Source organism: Halichoeres trimaculatus, unplaced genomic scaffold (assembly GCF_033239565.1).
Source record: "Halichoeres trimaculatus isolate MK-OKI-2021-1 unplaced genomic scaffold, fHalTri1.1 fHalTri1_scaffold_17, whole genome shotgun sequence".
Lineage (NCBI taxonomy): Eukaryota > Metazoa > Chordata > Actinopteri > Labriformes > Labridae > Halichoeres > Halichoeres trimaculatus.
The window spans coordinates 9,212,251-9,236,736 of NW_027437195.1; the positions used below are offsets into that span (position 1 = coordinate 9,212,251).

Consider the following 24,486-nt stretch of genomic DNA (forward strand, 5'->3'; position numbering starts at 1 on the left):
GGAATGAAATTGTTCACCATGATTTATTCAAACATTTGATCCTGGTTTACCGTCTCTGATTTGACCTCATAAATACGGGAACAGGACCCGGCCCAGGAGGGAGTGGACTGTATTTCTGAAGAGAACAGGTAGTTTGAGGTGACTCAGGCTTTGTGTCTGAAGCTTGTTATCCTTTTTATGAATTCAGTTTGTTGCAGGGCCCTTGTTAAGTCTACCTGCTTCCTGTCTGCCGGTCATTATTTCCCACAATGCCATAACAAGACCGTTAAACTGTAACAAGCTTCCTGTATGCTCGAAACCCTGCTGAAAGCCCACATTTAACCTTTGTTTCGCTTCCATGCTGGTAGAGATTCAACATAAAAACTATTTCATGTCTCAGGGGCACAGTATCAAAAATACCCAGACACATCCAACTTTTTTTTTTATCATTTCCAGTGCAGCTCATGTGTTGAAAAAGGCGATTTGGTACTGACATACTAACAAGGCGTCTTTGTACAGTAGTGTAAAAAGATGTTAGATGTGTCCAGGAAATAGCCTCGTCCTATTTCTGACGGAGGCTGCCTTTTGTTCCACATTTTATGTAACTGGTTTAGCAGCTCCCACATGATCTCAACAATCAGAGATTTTATCTTTTCTGTACATCTATTTTAAGAAACTTGGGGAACAAAAATGACTTGACTCCAAAAGACAAGATTCTAGATGTTTTTAGGAAACTGGTTCAGCTGGTTGGCTGGCATGGTTTGGACCAGGGAATTTGACAGAACTGGCACAGTGCACCAAGCCTGAGACCGGTTGTGGTGACACCCAGTCTGATCAAAGAATTTAGGGATTACATTGATGAGACCACATGACAGAAGAAATCTCTGCAGAAAAGGAACAAAGTCAAACGCCAATACTAGATTGACGTGACCTTCAGGGTCATTAAGGAGCACAGACATGACTCTGTAGTGGAAATCACTACATAGAATCAAAAAACTTGTGTTTTGTTTCCTCGTTTTTTGGTACCTTACCTCGTGTTTTGTGGTTTTTACCCCTGTGGCTGTTTTCCAAACCGCCTATGACACTAGTAGTGCCTACTATTTGATGAAAATGTAGAATGTAGTATGTGAAACAAAGCAAAATCAGAGTGCAGATGGTCTAGTGGTTGAGGTCGTGCTCCATGATGTTTGTCCTGTGCAGGAGGCCCAGGTTTAAATCCAACCTGTGGCCTCTTTCTTACATGTCACTCCCCACTCTTGCACTGTTTCCTGCCCTATCCACTGTCCTTTCTACTATCTAGTTAAAAAAGCATAAAAGCCCCTCAGAAAAAAAAGAACAGAGTGAAATCTGCAGATCCCAGAAGCAGGACTAAGCAGAATTTGTTATTTTACATAAATGTAAAACAAACTTCAAACCGCTGAAAACAATAAAAGGAACAAAAACACAAAACATACTTAATAACTTATAAGAATTTCTTCACAGAAACATAAAAAATTTCTCTCTTTGCTTGATTTTTTATTATCATTTATTGATTAATTAATTTAATGTATCTGTTTTTGTGTTGTTCGTGTTTTTTTTTTTTTTTACCACTGATTTATTCATAAAAAAATGCTTCATCTGTCATTCTCTTTGCATACTAATCACTGGAATGTCAAGATGAACCCATAGTTTGTTTTTATGATAAAGCTAAGACATGAACAAAAATAAATAAAAAATACTAAAAAAAAAAAGACTGTTTGGAATCAGATGGTTTAGAAAACAGCCTCTGTGTTTCTTCATGTCTGTCAGTTCATTGAAGGTCCTTCTGATTCTGGTTTTCATGATCTCCTGTGGCCCCCTGTGTTACCTTGCGACACTGTCTGTGAACACAGTTCATCACCACACCCACAAAGTCAGGTTTAAAATGCTCCATGCAAAAAGGAAACCACACAAAAACAGATCCAGAAACACCCAAGACTTCTCTGGACCTGAGTCTGTTTGAGACGGACTGGGGGGAAGTTGAAAACAATAGGTGATCTGGTAAATTGGAATTTTGCATTCTGTTTGGAAATCATGGACACTGTCCTTGAGAAGACAGGGAACACCTGGCATGTTCTCCACTCACAGCTCAAAGCCAGCACCCCTGATGGTCTGGGGATCAGAAGAGTCCATGGCATAGGGAGCTTACACATCTGTGATGCTCAGAGAAACACGTGCTGTCACTATGGGCATCATTACAGGGCATCAGCACCCATTGCAAACAGAAGCTCCTCGAAATAGTTAAACATCAGTGATAGTGAAGTTACGGGATCCATCTTTTTATGGGGCCAAAAATCCCAAGTGGCACCAATGCCAATGGAAAAACACACACCAGTGTGTATTCATGCTGGCTGTGCCCCAGTGTGTTCAGAGTCAGGCTTCGTAACGCCTCCTCAGAAACCAGTTTGAAATGAAGATACACACAATATCATGTGTTTGCTATCAAGTCTGTCACCATGACAGGTTGAATCTGCAATGAATTGTGTGTGTGTGTGTGTGTGTGTGTGTGTGTGTGTGTGTGTGTGTGTGTGTGTGTGTGTGTGTGTGTGTGTGTATGTGTGTGTGTGGTTATTATGGACACCCAGTCGAGTGTATTTGCAAAACAAACTAAAAATACACAGACAGTTGTGTCTTATTCTTGGAGAACATCCGGCGTGTATTTGATCTGCTGCATGGTATGAATGAAAACCTTTATACACACACACACACACACACACACACACACACACACACACACACACACACACACACACACACACACACACACACACACACACACACTTACACACCACCACCACCACCACCACAGTAATGATTTTCAGTAATAAGATGGTGGGCTCTTGGAACGGGACACTAACAAGCTAACAGCTCTTCCTCTTGGGCTTTCCTCTTCCACGCTGATGTCAAAGTTGGTTTGATCAGTGTATGCTTTTGTGTATGTGTGGGTGTTTTTGGGGGGTGGGGATTAAAACAATCCAGTCCAGCGTATATAAGTACATACGTCAAGAAACCGACTTGTAAAGCAGCGCTGACCTGCACACAGATGCTCACAGATAGACTCAGCCTTTCAAAAAATGTCAAACCAAATAAATTTGACTGGCATCAGATTATTTTGTTTCTAGACGACTGGAGTGAGAGAAAGTAAACCAACAAGTTCTGACCTCACTAAGTTATCTCTGCTGTTGACTTCTGTTCACCTAACTTCGTTCCTCTGCTTTTGTGACGCCTGACCTCTTACCTCTGGAGTCAAACTCTAGCAACGACTAACAGCTGACCAAAGGTAGGAGATAAGCCTCTTTTTTAATTCTCATCATTGACCCTTCACACCAATCTCCTTATATTTTACTATGCTGAAAGTTAAGTCTCTTTAATGTTTTTAAAAAGCATGGACATGTTTTAAATATTGCAGAACTGGGATAATAATTTATTTATAGAATTTATGATTAAATGTTAAGTTCTGTTTCTGAATCTGTCCTAGAGTTGCTGTTTTTTCGTCTGTTTTTTTTTCTTTGTTTTTTGGGGGGTTGAACTATTACAGGAAATAAATAAATGTAAAAAAAATTATGAAGATAAGAAAAGTGTCTGGCACATTCCCTGCACATTCTACTGAGCTGCTTGATTAAACCTGAAAAGATTATGAATACATGTTCATGGAATAATTATTTTATGACAATATCATGCATAACTTTATTTTGTTTAGTTATCTATATTAGTTAAGAAACAATAATGTTGTTTACTTTCTATTTCGTTTACTTTTAGAGATCTTTAGCCTCTCACAAAAACTCAAACTCCTTGTATTAATCCTTCCAAAAGAACCTGAAAATGATGTTATAAAAAAAGTCGATTTTGCCTTAATTATGGAGCTTCATAAAGTCTTTAAAAATATTATACTGAAAATATTAAATGTGGAAAACAGAGACGCTTGTGCATCAAATTTAACATTTTATCAAGCCACATCTATAAAATGTGTTTTTCAAGTGAGAAGAAAAACACATTTTTAGTATCTGATAAAAACTCTTTATGTTTGCGATGATTTAATTCCTTTTTCTCAGTTTTTTAAAATGTATTTCTCTGTTATAAAAAAGAAAGCATCTTTTTTCCATCCTTTCAGGATGTCTGAGCTGCCGTCTCTCCCCCGCATGTCCACTCTGCTGCTTTGCATCCTTGGTTTGACCGTGATGACATCTGGCCTTCCTCATCCTCGGTTTCAACTCAGGTGATCATTTTTTATGATTCTGTCAAACTGTCATTTAAATAAATGATAACATGCAATTAAAAATGCTGTTGGTATTTATATTTCTTCAGTATGGTAGCCCTCAGGGGACACACATTTATACAATTTCTCAACTCATATTTGCAGACTATCTTGACATAAAGAGGAAAATCATTTGAAATCTTTGACTGATTTGACTTGTTATCAGAAGACCAGTAAATAAAATGTGTGGATGCTTGTCTGCCCAGAGTTTTTTTTACATCAAACTTTGATTGAAAACCTGGATTTCTTTTTCCTATAGTAACTCTGACTTTGATCTGTTTCCAGAAATCCAGACGATTTGGGGGAACCCAAGCAAGATGAATGGGACATCCTCTTCCCCTCCATCTCTCTCCGGGATTGGAGCATTCAAATGATGTCAGCGCCGAGCCTCAGAGCAGCGACCAATAGCAAAGGAAGACTGATGAGGGAGGCGTGGATATTTGACCCAGAAAGAGCAGATGGAAGGTAACAAACTATCAGTGAAGTTCCTGGGATGCAGTTAAGAGTTTAAGGATAGACCAGAAAATTTCATAGAAAAAGTGAATAACGCTGAGTAAAGTCTTATTTATCCTCTTGTCTCAAAGTTACGCCGCAGGTTCATGTAGCCCAGGACAAACACAGAGGCCTGTTTACATTTCTTTGCACTTCCCTAGAAATACTGTGCATCAAAACAACCATCCCTGAAACTGCAAGCCCTGTGATTGGTCTGCTGAGTAGCATCATATTTCCTGCATCTACATCATTTCTATGATTTCTGTTCATTCTATCTCCTCTAATGTCTCCTCAAAATTACTGTAGGTTCAATGGCTGATCAACATTTACTAGCAGCAGTTTTAATCCAACTTGTTCATAGTTACCACACTTCCTGGCAGAGAAACAACACTGCCGACTGATGTTTAGGTAGACTACCCAGACACAACCCAGACATCCAAATAAAGTAGTATGTTGTGCAGTTCAACTCCCAGCTACGGCTCTCTACTCCTGACATTTCACATCAATTTTCAGCTGTTTTATCTAAAAGAAAAAGAAAGAGGCTGAAAATCATCATTAAAAATATCAGACAAGGGACAGTGGATAGCAGGGGTGGCCAACCTGGCTCATGAGCCACACATGGCTCTTTGCCTTTTGGTGTGCGGCTCTGCGATCCATTCATTTTAAAAATATATATATATATATTTGTATGTATATATATATATATATATATATATATATATATATATATATATATATATATATATATATATATATATATATATATATATATATATATATATATATATATATATATATAAAAATATATATATATATATATATATATATATATATATATATATATATATATATATATATATATATATATATATATATATATATATATATATATATATATATACATATATATATATATATATATATATATATATATATATATATATATATATATATATACATACTAGGATTGGGGGGGATGACATTGATACTTAAGTTTAGGTTTGTCTTCTCTACATGTACTCCTTTCATTGCTCATATGCTCATAGCTATTTAGATAGTTAGATTGATAGAAATTGTCTCTTCTGCAGTAAAAGCAGAAATTTGTCTTTGACATGGCTGCAAGTACAAATTCAAACACACTTGCAAACACATTAAATGTTGCCTTGAAAATTGGGAACATATTGATTTTTATTCTATGTCATTTAGTTTATTTGTGAGAGGAAGCGTGTTTGTAAGACCGCGTGTGTCATGTGGCTCTTAGTAGTACTATGGTATTTTTTGCAGCTCTTGGTCTCTGACCTGTTGGCCTCCCCTGGTGTATAGTGAACGGGTGGTTTCAAGAATTAATAATTCTCCTACCTCACATTTTCTCATTCACCCTGTCAGGATTGCAGTTTTCATAAACATCCGTTGGATCATTTTGCTTCATCAAAGCACAATTTACACAAACTACCAAATACAGAATCTTAACACAATGATAATTTAGACAACATTTCAATTCATCCCCCACTCTTCAGTGCAGCCTGAGGCGGATACTGACCTTTTGAAAACAGTGTCAACAGGCAGAGGGGAAATGTAAAGGGCTACTTCCTGTCAACTGATTTGATGTGAGGTGTGTGATTGGGTTGATCCTGGTGTCACTTTAACTGCTGTATCAGTTTTGTTTAAGGATTTTGGCCAATCAGAATAAAGTATCTGACATAGCCAGGTTCACTACAACAACCCACTCAACATAATCCTCTACCTGGCGGATGGTGTCGAACTTTATTTGAACCTCTTAATACAGCAAATTAGCCTATTTGCCTAAACTGTAGCTCAGAGTAGGACTCTTTTTTTAACACACAGCTTTGAGTTTATGAATTTCATTAAAATGTATTGAAATTGCATATTAAAATGTTATTATGGTGAAATCATTTCGGTATCTTTCTAATTCTTTAAGACTTCCTAACGATCTTGTCGATCTTTTCCTCACAGCGATGAGAGGGTGTGGCCGGCTGACTGGTCCCCTCAGGGTGGAGGTTTGATGAAGAGGAACATGGTGGTGGCTGATGACGCTGCTTTCAGGGAGAAGAGTAAACTGCTCACCTCCATGGAGAGACAGAAGTGGCTCAACTCGTACATGCAGAAACTTCTTGTGGTGAATTCTTCATGATGATTGAAAAACTCTTTAAGTGACCCACAGAATCTTTAAAAGCACTTCTGATACAACTCTTTTTCACAGTTTCATCTTTTACCAAATTATTTTTTAGATTGATTAAATCCAAAATCTGGTAAAACTAATAATTTAACCTTTTTTTTTAAATGTATTTACTTCTTCATTCATTTATTGATGTTGAATCAACCTGAAGTGAAATTTGTTGGTGAGACTTTAGATGAATTGTTCTTAAAGTTATTTAAGTTATTTGATGAATAATTAAAGATGCAAATGATGTTTTCAACCAGAGTGGCTTGTGTTTGACTTCCTGCAGTAGTAATGATACAAAAGCAAATGAGAGTTTAAAAAACACAGACAAAGACGCAAGACTGGATTAAAGTGATGAAATAAAGCAGAAAAGACAAAAAGTTGTAGAATAAAAATTGGTCGCAATGCAGGATAAGAAATATTTGGGGTTAAAAATTTTGTTTGCAAGTCTAAATATGAAAAAACAATCCTGATAAAATCCAGATCCTGATCCTGCCATAAAAAAAATCCTGACATATTTTCCCCATATCGCCCCATATTGGAGAACATTTTTTAACAAAGCAGAACTTGCTGTTTACACGTAACACTGCAGAAAAGTGACCACTAATCATCTGGTATCTAGAGACTTTATTCTGATAATATTAAATCAAATTTATTGCTGCAGTTTTTCCTCCTGTAGATATAATTTCTTTTTTTCCTACATCAGAAATATTTCTGCTTTATATTAAATGTTTTATAGTTTTTTAGCGAGTAGGTCTCTGGTAACTCTGTGAAAAAAAAGAATTAACTTTGTTCTCTGAAAAAATCGTCTTCACGAGCTCTGAACTCTTCCATCACACCAATGTTCGTCTGTCTTTGGATCTACGGGGGTATCAGCACCAGCTCGTCCTGCCTGCTCACCATCTCCTGCAGCAGCATCCCGTTGGTCAGTCTCTGTGTGTCCCTCCTCTCCAGCAGCAGGGCCTCCGTCTGCAGCAGCAGCTGAGCAGCCTGAGACGCAGAGAGCTCTTCTGCCTCACATTGTGGTCTGTCTGCTGGTCTGATGCTGTGTTTGACTGGACCTGAGGTCTGGAGTCTGGCTCGGTACACCTGAGGGAAGCTGTGCTGGGAGGGGAGTGGGGCCAAAAGATGAGGACAGGAGGAGGAGGGTTCTGATCCTGCTTGCTGGACCTCTCTTGCTCCTCTTCCTGTGTCTGCTGAAGCCTCTCTGGATCTCCTCTGTCCTTTCTGAGACAGAAAATGAGACGAGTTGAGACAAAAACTCTCCATGTGAAGCTTTCTGTCTTCATTCTGCTACATTTTCTTATTTAACATCAAACCTCTGAACATTTTTATTTCTTTACTTTTACTAAACTGTGTCAGATGCACTTAGAAATGAAGAACTCAGGGCCTATGTCGACTAACAGGAATTTCTTCTCTTCTTTCTGTTTTTTTTAAATAATTTCATAATTTGTGTGTGTGTGTGTGTGTGTGTGTGTGTGTGTGTGTGTGTGTGTGTGTGTGTGTGTGTGTGTGTGTGTGTGTGTGTGTGTGTGTGTGTGTGTGTGTTGATCACCTGTCCTATGGGCAGTCTCAGGAGCATGTCCTTCATTTTCTCAAGTCCCCTGTTTTCATGGTGACACACTCTTGCGCTGCCTGGAAGAGTGTGTGTTGGCCTCTTGATCACTGTTGGATCTGTGAAGTGGCAGTCCAACACACTGTCCTATACACACACACATACACACACACGCGCGTTGCTTCATATACCTGGCTGCTATGTTTGATAACTTCACTGAGATCAGGTTTCTTGTTTCTTTAATAGGTAATTTCATAGCAGCTTAAAGAAATAATCCATAATTATTTAAATCCAATCTGGCGTAAATTAGCAGATTTACTCTTTAAAAAATGGGATCTGAAATGTTCTCCTGTGTGTCGCTGTGTCTGACTCACCATCCAGGTCCAGAAGATTTTCTCCACCTCCTTCCAGCTCAGATACGACTCCAAAAGATCACACAGCTGCCGCGTGCACACACAGTCCTAAAACACACACATACATCACATTAAAGTGTAAAAGACACCACATCATTTAAGATATTCTTTTAGACTTTATACGCCTTTTAACGGGATAGGAGAGGAAAGTGGATAGAGCAGGAAACACAGTGAGAGTGGGGAGTGACATGCAGGAAAGAGGCCACAGGCTGGATTCAAACTAGGCTGGTCCACCGGAGCAAGGGTGAACCTCATGAAGCGCAACCTGGACCACTAGGCCATCTGCACTCCACAACAGAGTAAATTTAAAACATTTACTGAATCTGAGACTTAGATAAAGGAACTGGCAATTTGCATTTTAAAGAATTAATAACCCTCAGAATCAACAGTTCAGATTTTTAACTATTTAAACAATTATAACACTTTATTTCACTCTAACTTATATAAAAGAAAACAGAACACATAAAAGTGAAGTCACAGTTTTATGCATTGAGTGATTTAAAATTTAACAAAAAAAAAATCTTGGTGGTTTAACATTAATTCCTCACACTTCTGTCATATAACACCTGCACATCAATGTGAGCACATTGTAGTGAACCATAGCTGATATAACTTAAAAGACACCAGTATCAGAAGAGTACCTGTGCCAGCTTTTACTCGTACTTTAAACTTGTTGGATTTATGCTTCGCTTTGAGCTCTTTTTGTTTGACTTTCTTTGCTTTCTAATGGTTTAATTCATAAATTCAAACACCCATGTATAATCTGTTTTTGCTTTTATCCTGTCTCATGATGCTGTGGTTGTTTTGTTTGAAACAATCTGAGTCGCTTTGTAGCTGAAATGTGCTCAATAAATGTGCTATCATCGCCTTTATTCAAGTCTAGGTAACAGAGTTTTTAACAGGAAAGGAAAAACAGCCAAGGGTATATTTAAATCTAGAAAAAAAGACCTTTTTAGTTATTAATATTAGCAAAAACGCACTTACTTCCTTCAGTGCTGCTGAGTTTTGTTTTGAGGAGGACTCAGAGGAGGAGGTGCTGGCAAGAAGAACCTGAGAACACATAAAGAGAGATCCTGAAGTTAGACTTTGGATTTTTTTGCACTAAAAAATGTAAAGATAATCTTTACACCTATTTCAAGGTTAAATAATAACCAAACTCACACAAAGGCACATTGAATTTGTTCCCATCAATGAAGAAATGTTCAAACACTTTCTCCTTGTACGCAAAACTGATTTAAAGCTTTTAATAATTTTTTTCTTCCAAGTTTTAAAAAGATCAGATTGAGTGTAGCGTGGAGAAAATACATTTTTCTTTCCTCTTTCTTCATTTATACAATGTCCAAAACATTAACACACCCCAAGCACAATGTCTCAGTTTAATTTCTAAATGAGGTTGTTGAGTTTCCTCCCTGTGTTCATGAACTCAGTACGGGGGTAACAGATAAGGGAAATGGGGGTTTCCTTACAGCGTGAAGCAGGCGGGTTTGCTCTTCTTGCATGGACAGCAAGATCCGTCTCTGGTGTCTCAGAGAGCCGATGAGCCACTGAAGTCTTCTCAGAGATGACGAGTCAATCTTTAGCTTGTTTGAAAACTCAGAGTTCACCTGTTACATGGATGAAGAGAATGGTGTATTACCATAGATTTAGTTTTTATCTACCAGGATATTATAGCTGTAAACCAGGGGTACTTACAGGGGCAGGTGTGAAGAGTGTTTTGTCTAGTTTTTGTACCCTCAGTGTCACCAGGTTCTCCACAGTTCCCGCAGCGAGCAGCCAGCCCAGAGCCAGGAGAAGCTCTCTGCTGGAACATCTTTCACCTCCTTCTCCCCTGTCCTTCACAAACATCCAGTCTGCATGGTAACCAGTCTGCCAGAGACCAGCAGCAACAAGCTTATGGAGCTCTGAGGAAACCTCACAGGAAACAATCCCAGCTGTCTGCAGAATGTTGGCAAGGAGCTTCAAAAACTGATCGTCCTAGAAAACATCAGAAAGCAGAATGACTGCTGTAGAACGGAAAAGTCCAGGACACAGAGACAAACTTCCTTCTTAATGTTTCTTTGTAAAGTAGGATGCTTTGATTTCATCACTTTTTCCCCTGACTTTTTGTTTTTATCAATGAGCTCCAGCTGTCATAGCAAATCAGAGTAAATCAATACTGTTTTAACACTTTTTTGTATCTGTGGGGAACTCTCTGATGATCTTGTCCTGTACTTACACCATTAGAAGTAACTATGTAGAGGAAACTGATCTTCTTTACTGTGCTCTTGGTTATTTTTTTTCTGATTCAGGTAGAGAGGCAGTCCGTGCCAAAACCAGCTAAAACTCTTAACAGGAACTTAAATATTTTGTAATGGTGATAATGCAGTATATGGATTGGTATCATACAGTAACATTGTCTTTATTTTTGCGTGCCATATTGACAAGTTGACATGTTTGCTGTGACTCAACTGAGTTAGATACTGCACTGTGGCTTTTGTGCTGTATTTTAATTTTGAATCACATAAATATCACATATCTGATACTTTTTTCCAAAAGTACTAGGAATTTCATTGTTAATCAACTCTGAATTACAAAAGTTTCTTCTTCAAAAGGTCGAAGTCAATAGTTTCTCACAGAGCTAAAGCTGTTAAAGTAGCTTCTTAGCCCCCTGACAATAACAACTGTGAACGTACCACTCCGAGTCCACCTCCAAACTTAGCCCGCCTGAAGGTCTCCGGAGTGGGAACAGCCTCCAGCCCTGAAGCCGTGAGCAACCTGCAGAGAGCTCCGATCACTTGCTTCACCTCCACGCTCACGGCGGTTTTACTCCGCTGCATTATAGCTTCCCGAAGCTAAAAATGCGCAAAACTGATCTATATTTACACAGCTTTCACCTGGGTCCAGGTAAGGTACTCTGAAAAATTTTAAAACAGACATGAAACATCACCTTTTCGCTCTGATGGACTTTCAGCTGTTGATATTTCGCGGTGAAGACTACAACTTCCGGGTAGGAGGCCGTTGCTAAGGAAGTCAACAGGCGGTATCGTGGATTGATGTCTGAGATAGCCAATCAGAAGCAGGATCTGGGAGTCGTGGGTCGGCCTTAATTCTTTATACTTTGTTTACAGAAATAATGATGATAACACGAACAAAACTTATTTTAAAATATATTTTTTAGCATGTTTTTAAATTATTACCATTATTTATAATGTCATCTTCATGTAAGATAAACGTTTATTATTAATTTACACTTTACTGGCCTAGGCCATTATGATATGATGTTAACTATAGTTTACAGAGGAAATAGTGTGTAGAGTGGAATAAGGAACAGGAAAAACTAAGTATTTATGCTGGGGGAAGGAAAGACAAATATTACAGACTGTCAAAGTTTTAAAAGCTTTTTGTCTTTCAGAGTGCTGACTTAGATCAGGTTTATGACCAAGTCGTTTTTACATAAATTTGTAAATAATCTGGCTTCTGAACCCCTATCCAAATTAATTCAAAGGCAGAAAAGCAGCAAAATAACAGGAAGCAAGTTGAATGGTAACTTTAACATGCAAAAACGTTGGTCAACATTTGGACAGTCAGCCTCCTCTGTTAAAGGTAGTGGTACAATGTAGTTCATTACCAACGGAAACCAAACCCAACACAGATTTAAAATCCTCCGCTAATGTCAAGTGATGGCTGAAGGCAAACCAGAGCTGTAACCATTCTTAATCTGCCATGTTTTAACTTCCTAATTGAACTAGTTTATATATCTTTTTATGTTGATATCTTTATTACTGTAAACTCTTTTGCTATTTTATTGCTGCTGAATGTTCATTTTCTGATCTGGTTATTCAAAGGCCCAACCAGGACAAGAGTTGGATAGCAATTGCTAGAAACTCTCTGTGCAGAAAATCAGATTTATGCATTCTTTTATGAAACGATGTTCAACTGCATCATTCCTATCAAATAAATTAATTCAAATTCAGAGTTTAAATTCAAACATGCAAGAGATTTTTCTTGGCCTGATGGAGTAACAGATAGAAAGTATAAAAATACAAAGGCTTACACAATATGGAAAAAAAAAGTTGATGGAATTAGGAAAATACTTAAATCATGTTTTTTATTAAGCTGATAAGTCCAAATGATATTCTTTTGTTTGTAACATCAAGTATCAGCATAGTTAAAGTTAAATCTCAAACAGCATGGTTCAACTGATAAATTGTCTTTATTTAAAATATCAAAAGCATTTAAAAATCATAAATCTATCACATTCATAGGTACAAACATGCCTAAATTATTTAAAAACATGGAAATATTTGTTGTTTATCTACTGCCTTTTGCTACATACATGAATAAATCTCACACTGACATCTGATAGAACAAGAAATACAGAAACACAGAGCGAACATCCATCACAAATTCCATTTTTAAAAAACAGTAGATTGCCATATGCCCTTCAAAAATAGTCCAGATCAAAATACAGTGCATATTTTTGTCGAACTTTATAATAATTATGTCCTGATACTCATTGCATGACCTCAGTGTGACACTGTAAGGAAGATTTTAAACAACACAGTGCCAAACAGAGCTTGTTTGGGTCGTATTAGTCTTCACTGGTCATCTGATTTCTTCACAGATGGTTCCTATTATTCCTGTGAGGTTAGTACAGAAAATGTACCCTCTTTTTATTACTTCCACTGCGTAATTCCCTGAGAGTTTAGAGGTTTAATTTAGACTGTTTTCAAATTCTTTTATACTTTAAAAACTAGGGATGCAGTAGAGGGATTTTTATTGGCTTACTTTACCAAACTTTTGTTGTATTTTTCCCATTGCAGTGTTACTGACAGAACACAGTGTTAGGTAACTAAAGTGACTCTTATTCAGAAGGAACCATACAGTCTATGACCAGAACTAGGATGCCCTCATCAAAATTTGGTCCACTCAAAAGTTTCATCCCACAGCTGTGGATGCTACATTGTGCTTTTTTTCCTCTACTCGAAGAACATAGAGACAATGAAATCACTGGCACTGTTAAAAAACAAAATTTAAAATGCACTTTCGGCCCTTCGGCTGGACTGTACCATCAATTCTCACAGGTTATTTTCTGTAAAGAAATTTGAGATAAAAACAAGTATCTGACAGTTTAAAAATACTGCCATGCAGTTAACAGCATGAAGAGATGTAATAAAACTGTCATTTCATTACAAGGTTCACATAAGCCCTGAAGGACTGTCTTCCCCATGTACTCTCCTTACCCTAACAGTCATATTCACTGTATTTGTTTTGTGCTTGTCAGTTTACAACAAAGTTCTGAGCAGCTGATGGTGCTCAGAATCCTCTTTAAGAAAGAAAAGCACCACAATGGCCTGTTAAACTTGAAAAGGAAGACTCTTCAGAAGCAGGTCAGCAGGCTCCTCAGTTGTTTCCTTCTCCTTCATCCTCCTCCTGCTTGATCACCGGAGTTCCTGAAGAACAAAGTGAAAGAAATAACTGCTTTTTAAGTTGAGTCTGCATTAGGAAACTACTACCAGCAAACATGATACCCTTTGCTTGGCTTCAGCCCTCACCTTTGTGATCTGGTTCATGCTTCTGTAATTTTAATATGAATTATATCTGATTAGATGGGAATAAAATGCTCAAGCTGTTGGAAATAAACTTTAACTTGCTTGCTCAAGTTTTATGTCTTTTTGATGTCAAACAGTTTTGTATATTTTACCTTGACTGGATAAACTCTTTAATTTTGCTCTTTGAAACACCTTACTTTCTTTTGTTTAGTAATATATTTATTACTACTTACTTTCTAAAGGCCAAACAAGGACAAGAGTTGGAAAATATGATCTGATTGTGATTGACAAGGCATATATGAATATCAATAAACGGTTTTCCTTTTACATTTTACAAAATTTACAACTTTCATGGACACATTCATAGGTCAGCAAACTTTATGACATTTTTCTGGGACATGACATAGAAAACGAGACTTTCCATCAAGTTTTCTGCTACAAAGAGTGAAATCTTTATCCATATTTACTTGGTGTAGTCTGTTATGTTTATTTGTCAGGTACCATACTCAGGAATTATTACATGCATATAGTAGAGATGAGCCAGATTGAACTGCTACTCAATTACCATCCAAAGCCCTTAATTGAAACTCTTATTAAACATATTCACTGCATGAATTACAATTTGAGCTACTCTTGACTGACCTCTTAAAAAATCACCTGTAAATTAGTTTGAAAGACTCTTCAGAAATTAGTCATAATAAGAATTTGGTGCATTTTCTTCCCTTTTTTGTTATGTAAAGAGGATGTGTGAAGAATCCATGGGTCATTAATTTCCTTCTGTTTTTGTTTTGTTCCATGCAACTTACCATCTAGTTTCTTCAGATTCGGGAGTCTTTTAGAGGCTTCATCCATCCAGGTTCCTTCAGCTGTGTACTTCTCCTCCAGAGGATTTCCAACAAACACCAGGTCTACTAAGCACGGCAGGTCAGCCAGCCTCACGAACTCTGCTGCACAACAAAGAAAACACATCTTGGGTTAAATAAAAGAGGGATAGGGAAGGATAAAAGACTATTATTTGACAAAATTTGAAATACTAAGAGTTAAAGGGGTTTTCGAGAAGCCTCTAATGCCATAAACCAAACCTTTTTTAAGATGTAAGATGTACATTGTGGTAAAAATAAAAAAAAAAGTTTCAGCTAGTGCTTTCTGGAGGATCCAATTTTCAGAAAACAAGGTGAAAAATTACACCCAAAATGTTTTAATTCTACACCATGTGGACTTGATTTAAGACTGCAATGTACCCCAATCTTTGACCAGGTTGTTGGACATGTAGAGGACTTTGAGGTTCTTCATGCAGTGGACTCCTTTCAGCTTCTCTATCAAGTTATAAGAGATCCACAGCTCCTCCAGTGTGTCCCCTACTGCCTCCTGTACACACACACAGACACACACACACACACACACACACACACACACACACACACACACACACACACACACACACACACACACACACACACACACACACACACACACACACACACACACACACACACAGAATTATATACAGTCAATGTTATATCTAGCATAAGTATGTATGTAACGTATTAACCCCCAATGTTACTTACCAACCCAGTGAGAGCCTTTATGTTGTTTCTTCCTAATGATAAAATCCTCAAATTTTCTGCAAGTGTAAAAAGCAACATTAGATCATGAAGTGTGTGTGTGTGTGTGTGTGTGTGTGTGTGTGTGTGTGTGTGTGTGTGTGTGTGTGTGTGTGTGTGTGAGTGTGTGTGTGTGTGTGTGTGTGTGTGTGTGTGTGTGTGGGCAGTACTCACTCAGACCATTGAGATTGGTTATTTTCTCAATGCAGTTTGTGGACAGAGACAGCTTTCTATGGAGGAGGCAGAAGATTAATACAGCAGCTACTTTCAGGATGATGAACTAGTGTGGTTTAAATAACATCAATAATCTGGATCTTTATTTATGCCATAAAACAACCAGTACAGATAAGAAATAGTTAATGTGCTGGACTTACTCGCATTTTGTCAGAGTGGAAAGTGAAGCATCCATTTTCTCTATAGGAGGAATCTGACCGTACAGTTTTATGGCTGTAGCCTCGCCAGCTTTCTCCCCTGACTTCTCTTCCTGTGCACATACAATTAAAAAGATGCATGTTTACACAAATTACATCAGCCATGCTACAACAACACGAATGCAAATTTAACTTGTCTGTCTGCCGCCTTGTAAATAAAGTATTGATGTAAAATAAATCAGGTATGCTGCCAATAATTATTCTCATTGCCAATTTTTGACCTGTAAGACATTATAAGATTGTAAAAAGTCCAAACCAGCATTTCCTTAAATTTCTGTTTTTGTGCACAGCCCTAAGACAAAAAACTTATCTGACAAAAAAAATAAATAAATAAATCATATATATATTTTTTTGCATTTTTGCAAGCAGATGTGCCTGTAATTTGTCCAGGGAGTTTAAGATATTTCTCATTCAGATAAATAAAAAAATTTCAAATGGACAAGCATGCCGCAATACTTTTGATTAGACCTCCACCGATTGATCAGTCGGGACGATTAATCAGTCGGGACAATTAATCAGTCGGGACGATTAATCGGGCCGATAATGCCTGTCACCGATTAATCAACATCAGCCAAAATATAGCCGATTATAAAAATCTTTGCTCCAGGGGGATTCTGTCACTCCTGCTCCTGTGTGTCTGTGTGTTGGGCTGCACACTGCCGAGTGCCCGGCCCCTCCGTCCATCATTATCTAATGTAAGACTATAATACGACATTTCAACGTCCTGTAAGTTGCTCATTGTGTGTTTACAGGTTGACTTTTTTTTCTACTTACTGTGTTTAAAGTTTGACTTATTTATTTAAGGTCTTTACAGTTTGACCTCTTTATTTATTTATGTGTTTACAGCTTGTTCTTTTTTATCATTGGTTTAAACTACAGTTCTTATGTTGACAGTTTTATAATTAAAGTTTCTTGTTGTAATTTTATAGTGTTCTGTCTCTGTCTTGAATCATATGAGTATTATAATAATTTGTGTTCAGATACAGTATATATCCTGTGTATATCAATGAATTTATTATACATATCAGCCTATATATTGGAGATCGGCCAACATATTGGATATCTGCTTTTTTTTGCCCCCAGTATCAGTATCAGCATCAGCATGGGCCCCAAAAATCCCAGATTGGTCGCGCTCTACTTTTAATCAAAATCACAGAGGTGATGCTACATGCTTTAGTCGCGTCTTCAGGAACAGGAGAATACACATTTTCTATATCTGAAATAATAAAAAAGTATGTACAAATTACAAAGTGGAGTCAACAATCTACTGCCAAAAGAAGAAGAAAAAAAAACGTTGACCTTATCTGATGTCAGATCAGAATATTGTCATATCTTAACACATGGGGTAAGCCTTGACACTACCAGGATGATCTTAAATATAACTTTTTGTTCCACAGAAGGTCATTTTAGTACCAAAGCCCTGAGTAGACATGCTTCTTTACATTTCTTTTTTTTAACTCAGCTTACTTGTGATAAAAATATACTTTTAGTTGTTTGCTGTGTGACCTGTCCTTTCAACAAACTGTCTTAAATGGAAAACCAACCATTACAACCACATGCAACAGCATAACAGTGTGCCCTGTCCTTGTTTATAAGGTAAACTTATTTGAGACTCACCCATTTGGCCAGAGCCTCTTTCACTGTTGTTGCTTTGGCCTGCAAACATGACATGCCATTCGTTAGACAGGAAATGACTGGATTATGTTTTAATGAAAATCAGAAAACAGGTATCACAAAATAGGCTCACAACAGTGCTATTTTACATCAAACAAACCATTTTACTGACCGGTAAATACACACTATTTTAATAATTAACCTCATAATAAATATCTAAAATACATTCTTGATAGATGTCTATCTCTTAATACGATGATAAAACATTAATTTGAACGTAAAGTACACGACGTGTTGAAGTAGATCAGCTAGTTAACCGTAGATTACATCTTGACATTTAAAGCTAACTAGCTAATTATTAGCTCTTATCATCTCACAGCGACACACAAATAGCATGTAATGTCATCCCCAGGAGTCAAAACAGATGTCTCTACATTATCTTACACTTCTGTATAGTAAGGACCCCTCACATGGGCTAATTAATTACAAAATGTGACGGTAGATAAAGAGCGGAGACCGAAACACTCACCATGTTGGTGGTTGATGTCTGCTCTGGTTGCTATGGTACTGAGAAGCAGACTACGAGCTACGCATGCGTAGTGCGAACTGGGCTTGACCCAGTTTGGAAAATAATTTAATTGGAGGGCCTCTGCTATAACTCTGCTGCAGCAAATAACTGTCTCTTTCCCACAGTAAACAGGGGATGTCCTTTTTGATATCACGAAGATATTGTGTGTTTAATGTTTTAATGTTTTGTCCTTGTTTTTTAAATAAAGATCCTTTAAAAGCTACAGTACAATCACGCTTGTAATATCTACTCCATCCTTGTTGTATTCTTGTTCTCAATATGACTTCCTTGTCTGACAACTTTCTGTTTTGTCTGCTTATAAGTAGGTCCTGTGTTTTTGAGTTATTTTTTAATGTAATTCTCCTTCCCCCCTGAAATATCTTTCATTTCCCAATTTATTATAAACTCATAAATATTTCATCTCAAACCTTTATGTATTCCCAATAGGACATTAAGGTTTCTCTCATTCTCCGCGTTGCAGGGACCACAAGCACATTAAAAAGGGAGATGACAAAGTCAGCAACTGTGTCTGCTATCAAACAATCAACTTATGACCTTGTTTTTTATTTTAGCAGGTGATTGCAGTTGAAGTTGCATATGTGTTCTAATATTCCTCTATGTCACAACATTAGACAAACACAGTCTGCTTAGACTAATACCACATCAACAGTTTTCATGGTTTTATTCAACACACCACAACAGAATGTAACAGAACTATGGAAATACAAAGGAAATTGGATGGAAAAGGTGAAAAATAAAGCATGCAATGTTCCCATTAGGATGTCCCTTTATCGTGCCCAAACAATGAATGTAACCTTTATTTGATCTGATGACCCAATGCTCAGACATGAAAGATACGGAGTAAAAAATAGAACTTCACAAAAAGTTTTCAAATAAAAGAGTGCAGAGATAAACATATGGAATCACAACATCAACCCAACTTTAAGAGAGCAACAACACTAACTGTAAAAAATGATGATGAAATATTTTAAGCATGCATAGTGAGAATAAAAAATGAAGGAAATTCCCTGCAGCTGTTCTGACCTTGTTGGGCGTGGTAGGAAAAAGCAGATTTAGTTCACTCTGTCCGGATGTTTGTAATGCTAGGAGGAAATTCCTCTGAAGATGTTTCTTATGAGTGCTAAGGAGTACAATGCCAGTAAACCAAACACAAACAGTGTATGTTAACAGAGAGCAATGGTTTATGATGCTTACATGATTTATGATTATTTAGTAAGATACTGTTAACTGTGATTATTTTGGGGTTTGTTATTTAGGTTTTTCATCGGTGAGTCTTTATTTTTTTGCTATGCTATATTTGTATAAAATCTACAGGAAAACAATTCCTCTAAAGTGTAATCCTTTAAAGTTTTTTTTTCTTGTAGGATTGATCCATATTTTCATCTCAGCACAACATGAAATGATTAGTCTTGTTGGGTTTAATACAGCAGGTTCCCTAATTATAAGATATAAAGATACTGTCCTCTAGTGCTAAAACACGAGTACTGCAACAAAGTCTGTTTTGAGGCCTTGACTTTACAATAACCTTGAATGAACTGGGGACATTTAATTACATTTTTTGTCAATTTAATTAACTTAAAATTTTTAACACATAATTTTCTCTTTTTTTTTTCAAGATTGTCACAGTCGAGAAGTAAGAGGGGCGAGACAAGATTTCTATAACCTTAGTTGTCTGCTTCAGATCTACACAGGAGTGTTGTTGTGGACTGGTCCCACTCCAGGTAAAATATGAGTGGCCAAAACATATTTTACACCTTAGAGCAGTGGGTGATCACACCTTTTTTTCACAGAGGGACACGTGATTTTGTAAAAATGACCAAGAACCAACAGCTCTTACTGACATATTAAACCTGGGAGTAACAAACGAATGCTTTGTTTAACTATTTATTTTAGAAAATTCTCTAAAATCAGTCATTAAGTGTAGTCAAACATATTTGTTCCATAGTTACAGACCTATATAATCGAACCTCACCTGTCCGTCAGTTCTCTCCCGATTACAAGATGATAGGTTATTAGTTTTCTGCAAAGCTCTGTGCTGCAAAATACATCAGCAAACTCTTCTCAAGAAAAATGTTCTCTACTAAGGGAGATATGGGGGAAATATGTAAGGTTTTTTATGGCAGCATCAGGACCTGGATTTCTCAGGATTTTTTTTTCTATATTCAGATCATTTTAATTTAAAAACAACATTTTTAGCCCATTTTTTTTCTTATCCTGCATTCTAAGCAATTGTTATTCAACTCTTTTTCCTTTTCAGCATCATTTAATGGTCTTATTTTGCAACCTCTTTTGTGTCCTTTGAACTCAGTGTGCACAAAGCACTTTATAAATCAATTCATTTACACACACACACACACTGACTTAAGAAGCTCATGTGTTCCTTGTGTTTACTTCACTTTTGTTTATGCAATCAAGAAAAAATGTAAACTTACACATAAATTAGAATGTGATTAATATCTGTGTCATAAATAATAAAATAATAAAAGAGATGGGAGCTAAGGGCCTGACTCTGGACATACCCACATGAGAGTAATATTTCTTATACTAGACAGATATGGCTCCCCCCACAGGTTCATATAGTACACACATTTTTAGAGGGATCTGCTTTTGATTTTCATGTTTCAAACACTCGTAATCTGTTCCAGAACACTAAAATTTGACCACACAAATATCTGATAACATTCTGTAGATTTGATGAAATTACCCTGATGAGATGCTGACTTCTTGCAGACCCTCACACAAACATGAGGCCCTCCATAGATGATGAGGCCTTGCAGGGGTGGGCAAAAAAATGCCCACCAAGGCTGTATTGCTTTTTTTTTTTTTTTTTTTTTTTTTTTCAAAGGAACAGAGGAGTCATCCATACAGCTAATACAGGGCTTATAAACAGGGTTTATATTTGAAGTATTCTGGTCGTGTCCATCATTCTGAGGTGGTTGTTGACATATTCTTGACTCTAAGAGCAGGATCATAGCAGGACACTGACTCAGGTTTGAATATGATTTCTTGAACCCTCCTCATGTCACATGCAGGCCATTCATCAGTGTCAGTGGAAGAAGTGAGCTCACCTCAGTCTGCAGTCTGTTTGGCATGTTCAGGTGGTGTTCAGTGTCACAGACTGAAACAGACAGCTCAGAATACATCCACTGCAACTCTAGAGCTGATACCTGTCTCAGGATCATTGTCAAGCACAGAGTCAGCATGTTCAGTGACGTACACGTCCAAACAAACTGAGGGGAGAGATTTTATCGGTCTGATCAGCAGTCACTCTGGGTTTAAAGTCAATTGCAGCCCATCTGAGACTAATAAGAAAGATTTAATACACAACATTAGGTTCTGATTTGATTTCTTGTCAAAAGTATGGATGTTTCTCCTTCATTCCCATCAGCATTTGCTGCTCTGAGTGCAAAGCGTCTGTGACAGCTGCTAAATAATTTCCTCCTCCCTCTTCAGTTTGAGCAGAGTTTTAATTAAAAAAGCAGGAAGTGGATTTAGACGGAGTCACTGAGGAGCTCTCAAACAAAGAACGTGACTTGAAACTGAAACCTCAGGTTTAGGTTTGCAGAACACACCAGTCATTTCCTGCTCCGTCGATCTCGTCCCATTTATCCACAGTGACAGATCAGATACCATCAGTGGTGAATATTTTACAGGAGGCTTATTTGTAAGGCTGGCGGTCAGGTCGGGTGAAGGAAAAACATCACAGTGAGAGCAGGGACACTGAAGGACCTTGTGTCCCGCTGGCCTAGCTTAGCATAAAGGTGGGAACAGCTAGCCTAGTTCTACCCAGCAGTGATGGTCAGACTGTATCACTATGGTGGTACAGAGGTGGTCAATGTGGTCAGCCTTAACATCATGACCACTGACAGGTGACAAGAACATTGTTGGTTACTGAGCCTCAGAGTTGATGTGTTGGTACGAGGAAAATGAGAAGCAAAATGATGCGAGTGATTTCAACAAACTGTGATGACCTAATCATTGGCTCAAAGCATCTCTAAACTGATGGTGTTCCTGGTCTACCAAAAGGAAAAAAGTGGACCAAGGTAGGGAAACCAGTGAACCAGCAGCAGGATTATAGTCGGAAGAGGTTCACTGATAAGAGAGGGGCAAAGGATGGCTTTTGCCCAAACAAGCTTCTTGGTCTATCTTTGCTTTCTCTTTCCTCTCGAGGTGTTTCTGGGACATCTGAGCTGACTGCCGAGCCTCCCCGAGGTGTTGTGGACCTAACAGGATGAACCACTGATGCAGAGAGGTGCCCACTTAAAAATCCAGCTGATGTGTTCGCTTCTGCTGCCCATCTAGTTTCACGGTTGGCGGGTCATTGATGCCGAGCTACGGGGTAACCGTATTAGCTCTCAAACAGAGGTGACACCATCAGCTAATTGAAGTTGTCAAACTGCCAACGATCAACCTTTCCACCATAAAGAGCCATTCAAACTAGCATGCAAGAGTCAAGTATCAGCTCTGTGTGGTTTATTGTTGTTTGATTTATGACTCCTCATCAGCTGTGAAAGAGTTTGGTTCCTTTTCGGTTACCGGTAAAGTGTAATGTTACAGGTCAAATGACTGCTCAGGACTGTTTGTGGGTGTGCAGGAGTGGAGTGGAGTGGGCTGGGTCTTCGAGAGATAGACAGTATAAAAGACCACTGACAGTAAAGGGGTTTCCTGTGCCTTGAAGATGGATGTGTTCGCCTGACATAGGATGCAACAAGCTGCTGCTGAGGTTATGAAAAGTTCTCAGACCCTCATCCACGACAAGCCTGACTGGTTGGATTTAAACAGAAGTAGAAGGTTGGCTCGATGGGGATTTCATTTTACTGAAAGAAAAAGTCGAGCTCTGGAGATCAGCATCCAGCAATTTAGTAGACCGTGTGTTGCAGACATCAAAAAGAGATCCTCTGCTTATCTCCAAGCTGCTGTAAAATTATCTGACACGGCTCATGCCCTGGGTCGTTCCAGGCACCTCATGGGTTTGTCCAAACCAAGACAAGAGACCATCCTACCTCTACCCCCCATCAAGGGATCAAGGACTGTCACTGATGCATCACCAACAAACAGAAAGAAGTCAGAGCAAACAAAGGCAAATCGGGTGTTCCGGGTGTTGGTAAGGCAAGTCGGGAAAGTCAACCAGGAGTCAAACAAATCCAATAAAATCTGTGTTGCTCCTGAAGCAGGAAACAAAGCAGCAGTCAAAGATTCAGAGGCTCGCAGGATTCAGAAGACCTTTGATGGTCAGCCAGCCGCAACATCGACCCCAGCACCACCAGAACTTCCAGGGCAACAAAAGACCGACGCCAGTGATTCTGGTGCCAATGACGGAGGCATGATGAAGGTTGAACATGATGCCAGTCTCAGGGAAGGACTGACACAAAGACATCTCTGCTCCGATGACTCAGCCATTGAAACAGAATCTGGGCTTTCTGTTGACAAAGGTCGTCTGAGGGTGCAGGAGGACAGTAATGATGATGATGAAGAGGAGTACTATACGGAGCAGAGGATCACAGAGTGGGTCCTAAAAGTCAACTCCAGTTTCTTCTCAACTGGAGATCATGAAGAGAAATCCTCCAAACCTGCAGAGGAGCAGGATGTGAGGACCATAAAGATCATTTACAGCGGGGACTGATCTGATGATGGAGTGAGCTGCTATTACTGTGACATTTATCTGCTCTTAAAACTTTTCACCAGCATGTGTAATACTCAAATGCAAACTACCTCTGGGTGTCTACAGTCATTAACCACTTGAAGTTTTACAGCTAGGTAAGGAAGTCTTGAGGATTTAGAAATTAATCACAAGTTAGGTATTGAGTGGTATAATTTAAGCTG

At 38.1% G+C, this 24,486-nt stretch overlaps 3 protein-coding genes across 3 annotated transcripts; 1 reads left to right on the forward strand and 2 right to left on the reverse strand.

The window, feature by feature from the left end:
* The first annotated feature begins 3,031 nt into the window (after positions 1 to 3,031).
* pth2 (parathyroid hormone 2) lies at positions 3,032 to 7,179 on the forward strand. Its single transcript, XM_074692590.1, has 4 exons — positions 3,032 to 3,277; positions 4,109 to 4,213; positions 4,538 to 4,717; positions 6,719 to 7,179. Exons 2-4 carry the CDS (start codon positions 4,110 to 4,112, stop codon positions 6,894 to 6,896), a joined length of 462 nt encoding a protein of 153 aa, XP_074548691.1. The 5' UTR covers positions 3,032 to 3,277; position 4,109; the 3' UTR covers positions 6,897 to 7,179.
* A 393-nt stretch (positions 7,180 to 7,572) lies between these two features.
* tedc1 (tubulin epsilon and delta complex 1) lies at positions 7,573 to 11,888 on the reverse strand. The gene is made up of 8 exons (XM_074692467.1): positions 11,821 to 11,888; positions 11,567 to 11,725; positions 10,587 to 10,868; positions 10,361 to 10,498; positions 9,879 to 9,944; positions 8,856 to 8,942; positions 8,482 to 8,628; positions 7,573 to 8,153 (listed from the first exon to the last, which is right to left on the reverse strand). Exons 2-8 carry the CDS (start codon positions 11,708 to 11,710, stop codon positions 7,788 to 7,790), a joined length of 1,230 nt encoding a protein of 409 aa, XP_074548568.1. The 5' UTR covers positions 11,711 to 11,725; positions 11,821 to 11,888; the 3' UTR covers positions 7,573 to 7,787.
* Positions 11,889 to 13,120: 1,232 nt separating this feature from the next.
* On the reverse strand, positions 13,121 to 18,652 carry dnal1 (dynein, axonemal, light chain 1). Its single transcript, XM_074691318.1, has 8 exons — positions 18,604 to 18,652; positions 18,078 to 18,116; positions 16,404 to 16,513; positions 16,204 to 16,259; positions 15,994 to 16,049; positions 15,667 to 15,793; positions 15,232 to 15,372; positions 13,121 to 14,326 (listed from the first exon to the last, which is right to left on the reverse strand). Exons 1-8 carry the CDS (start codon positions 18,604 to 18,606, stop codon positions 14,277 to 14,279), a joined length of 582 nt encoding a protein of 193 aa, XP_074547419.1. The 5' UTR covers positions 18,607 to 18,652; the 3' UTR covers positions 13,121 to 14,276.
* Positions 18,653 to 24,486: the final 5,834 nt, after the last annotated feature.

Bases quoted from the DNA above. Each gene is read 5' to 3' on its own strand.
- pth2 (XM_074692590.1), top strand. From the start codon at position 4,110: ATGTCTGAGCTGCCGTCTCTCCCCCGCATGTCCACTCTGCTGCTTTGC. The intron at 4,214-4,537 runs GTGATCATTTTT...ATCTGTTTCCAG, and splicing joins CATCCTCGGTTTCAACTCAG to AAATCCAGACGATTTGGGGG. The intron at 4,718-6,718 runs GTAACAAACTAT...TTTTCCTCACAG, and splicing joins CCAGAAAGAGCAGATGGAAG to CGATGAGAGGGTGTGGCCGG.
- tedc1 (XM_074692467.1), bottom strand. From the start codon at position 11,710: ATGCAGCGGAGTAAAACCGCCGTGAGCGTGGAGGTGAAGCAAGTGATC. The intron at 10,869-11,566 runs GTACGTTCACAG...GATGTTTTCTAG, and splicing joins TTGGAGGTGGACTCGGAGTG to GACGATCAGTTTTTGAAGCT. The intron at 8,629-8,855 runs GTGAGTCAGACA...GTGTGTGTATAG, and splicing joins AAATCTTCTGGACCTGGATG to GACAGTGTGTTGGACTGCCA.
- dnal1 (XM_074691318.1), bottom strand. The intron at 16,514-18,077 runs GTGAGTCTCAAA...GTATGTGCACAG, and splicing joins AAGAGGCTCTGGCCAAATGG to GAAGAGAAGTCAGGGGAGAA. The intron at 16,260-16,403 runs GTAAGTCCAGCA...CCTCCTCCATAG, and splicing joins TCCACTCTGACAAAATGCGA to AAAGCTGTCTCTGTCCACAA.